We start from the raw sequence: 3,187 nt of genomic DNA, 5'->3' as shown, positions 1-3,187 counted from the left end.
GAAGCAGCACTTGAGTTCAATCTAAGCGGCCGCCACTGTCCGTCGTCATGATTCTACGGCTTGATCCTGATCCATCCTAATCCCCACGCACCCTGCACTCCCCTGCTGGCTTTCTCTGTACTTTCTTGACCCCCTCTCCCCAAAAATGCATGGCAACCATCTTTCATTGTTTTTCATACTCGCTAGTCTTCTGTTAAAATCCAGGTTGTTTATTGCTTCAGCAGCTGGAAGCCGGCGTCACTTCATACATCACATTCTTCCGCCTTCTATATAAATGGATCATTCATCCATCACACCATCACCCATCCAGCCACCATCCACCCAGTCATGGCCCTCGTGTTTCGTCTATGCCTCCTTCTGATGCTCATCTCCCCTGCTCTGGCGGTGCTCTGCAACCCGGCCGACAAGAAAGCACTCCTCCAGCTCAAGCATGACCTCAACGACCCTTACCTTCTTGCCTCTTGGAGCCCCGATACCGATTGCTGCTACTGGTACACCGTCAAGTGTGACCGCAAAACCCACCGTATTATTTCCCTCTCCATTCTCAATTCCGTACCCGACACCAACTTCTCCTCCCAAATCCCACCTTCCATCGCCGATCTCCCTTACCTCCAGACCCTGATTCTCCATAAACTCCCCAACCTCACGGGCCCACTCCCCCCCGCCATCTCCAAGCTCACCTCCCTCAGCTACCTCACCATCAGCTGGACCAATTTGTCTGGCCCAGTACCCGACTCCCTCGCTCGTCTTCAAAACCTCCAGTTCTTGGACCTCTCCTTCAACAACCTTTCCGGCCCAATTCCCGGCTCTCTTTCTCTGCTACCCAAGCTCATCTCTCTCAGCCTGGACCGCAACAAGCTCACCGGCCCAATTCCGGACTCCTTTGGTTCCTTCAACTCCTCCCCTGCCCTCTTCCTGTCCCATAACCAGCTTTCTGGCAGAATCCCACCGTCCCTCGCCAACCAGGACCCGTCCCGTATAGAGTTGCAGAGAAACAGACTGGAAGGCGATGCCTACATGCTTTTCGGGCCCAACAAGACGACCCAGATGGTGGACTTGTCGAGGAACTTGCTGTCGTTCGATGTCGGCAGGGTGGAATTCCCTGCCAGCTTGATATCGTTGGACCTGAATCATAACATGATATACGGGACGCTTCCCCAGGGATTGAAGGCGGTGGATTTTTTGCAGATGCTCAACGTGAGTTATAATAGAATGTGTGGTGAAATTCCTCAGGGTGGGAGGCTGCAGCGGTTCGATGTGTCTGCCTATTTTCATAACAAGTGCCTCTGTGGATCTCCGCTTCCCGCCTGCAAGGGACTAGATTAGGTCGTGCCCTTCAACGCCACCGTCTTCTATGTATTTCTCGCTATTTACTAATCATACTGTGGAAGGACAGAAGAGGAGATGATCCATGGCAGTTAACTTACTTTCCAGTTCCGAATAAATCTATTTCAAACTACTACTGATGGCATTTGTATCCTAGTGTATTTTAATGCCCAGCACAGAGAGCATATAATAAATTATTCAGATTACAACTTTCGACATGAATGCGAAAAATATCAGCTCATGGAATACCCCGATGGATGATCCTTTTCGTTTGAGCATTGTCGAGCAGTAATCCGCCACGCTCGAGCATTGTTGAGCACGACTGGCTAACAGCTCGCCCGCTTACTCACCCTTTTATTTGCTTCCTTTTTTTGAACAGTCTTTAGTATAAATATTTTTCTTAGTGACTTTAAATCTAATATTTACGGGAAATGTACATAGCCTTCCATGGTCTATCAACATATCAGTAGCAGGAATATGCGTTCTAATCAAGGAAGCAGGCATACTGATATGACAAAGATGTGACCAATAAACCGACTCCGGCCGGGTGTCACTTGCAGCTGGTGGATGCTTCCTTTGCTCTTATAACATTTAAGAGTAGCCCGAATTGTAAGACAGATAATATATACATTTATATAATGTCCAATAATTTTTTTGGTATTATCAATACAAAACTGCCATATCTATTAGTTACTTGTTTAATTATATTTAACATGATTCTTAATCAAAATTTTAAAGAAAGTGATTTCCTCATCTGAGCATGTTAGAATACAATTGATGGCTCCTCATCACGTTAGCAGAACCAACATCAGATTCTCTATCCATTAATTTTCTGCCTAAAGAAATGAAAGTTAAGAAAATATCAATCAAGAATTGCTAAAAAAAAATTTATATCAATCAAGAATCATTTGTTATCATAATTTGAATGAATACTTGTCAATGTCAATAAATTTTTTATCAACAAGTATTTATTCAGATTTTAATAATAATTCATTTTGAATTAATAACAATTCATTCGGACTTGTTTTTTATTTGAGTTTTAATAATAATTAGTCTTTGATTGAAATAAATTTTCTTTTCTAATCCTTAATTGCTATTTTTTCTTGAAAGTTTAAGGGTTAAGGGCAATTTGCCACACAATTTTTTTCTCCATATATACTTGATATCCTTAATTTTTTGTCAAAATAATGTCACCTACCTACTTTTAAGAAGGATGCAATTTCGCCCCACCGTTAACCTACATATTCTTTGACCATTAAATCATTCAGATTGACCGAGCAATTCAAGGTGACAAGTTAAATGGGATGAGCAGGATGAAACATGGGCTCCACATGGCATCCCCATTGTAGACGTGGCTTCTTCATTCTGAGCCTGACAAATTGGTGCCCTTCGAATGGTGAGAGAGATGTGTGAGGAGGACAATGAGAGGCGACGGAAAATATAGCAACGACTGTCGAGGATGGCGAGGCAATGATGAGGATACCTTTGAACCATCAAGCTTCGTTCTTGCAATTTTCACTTCCTTTGCTCTCTGGCTCATGACGGCAAACACAAAAACCTCTTACCTCTCATTCCCACAGTTAATTTCCCTCCAATTTCTCGCCCTTGATCTTGTCATCCTCTTCCCGCACCCTGATATTTTAAAGATTTTTGACACCATCGAGAACGATGATTTCCTCTCCATTGTCATTTTAAAACTAAGGTTAATCGAAGGTTTTTGTCCTGGGTTTTCAGGTTGGTATCTTCCGCTGCCAAGGATCTATTAAGGAAGATGATATGTAGGGATGCATCCAGGTGATTATCTACTGAGGAAGCCCCAAGTATGTTTTATATCTCTTTCATTTCTGTTTTAATTAATCGG

At 43.2% G+C, this 3,187-nt stretch overlaps 1 protein-coding gene across 1 annotated transcript; it reads left to right on the top strand.

Annotated features, from left to right (window-relative positions):
• The first annotated feature begins 230 nt into the window (after positions 1-230).
• On the top strand, positions 231-1,539 carry LOC129307488 (polygalacturonase inhibitor-like). Its single transcript, XM_054948467.1, has one exon. It carries the CDS (start codon positions 328-330, stop codon positions 1,324-1,326), a length of 999 nt encoding a protein of 332 aa, XP_054804442.1. The 5' UTR covers positions 231-327; the 3' UTR covers positions 1,327-1,539.
• Positions 1,540-3,187: the final 1,648 nt, after the last annotated feature.

The sequence above is a fragment of the Prosopis cineraria genome, unplaced genomic scaffold (genome assembly GCF_029017545.1).
Source record: "Prosopis cineraria cultivar Desert tree isolate PC_DT_omini unplaced genomic scaffold, ASM2901754v1 PC3, whole genome shotgun sequence".
In the NCBI taxonomy this organism is placed as follows: Eukaryota; Viridiplantae; Streptophyta; class Magnoliopsida; order Fabales; family Fabaceae; genus Prosopis; species Prosopis cineraria.
This window is presented reverse-complemented; position numbering and strand designations above follow the sequence as displayed.

What these genes read in the sequence shown, in the direction of transcription:
- LOC129307488 (XM_054948467.1), top strand. Translation starts at nt 328, where the DNA reads ATGGCCCTCGTGTTTCGTCTATGCCTCCTTCTGATGCTCATCTCCCCT.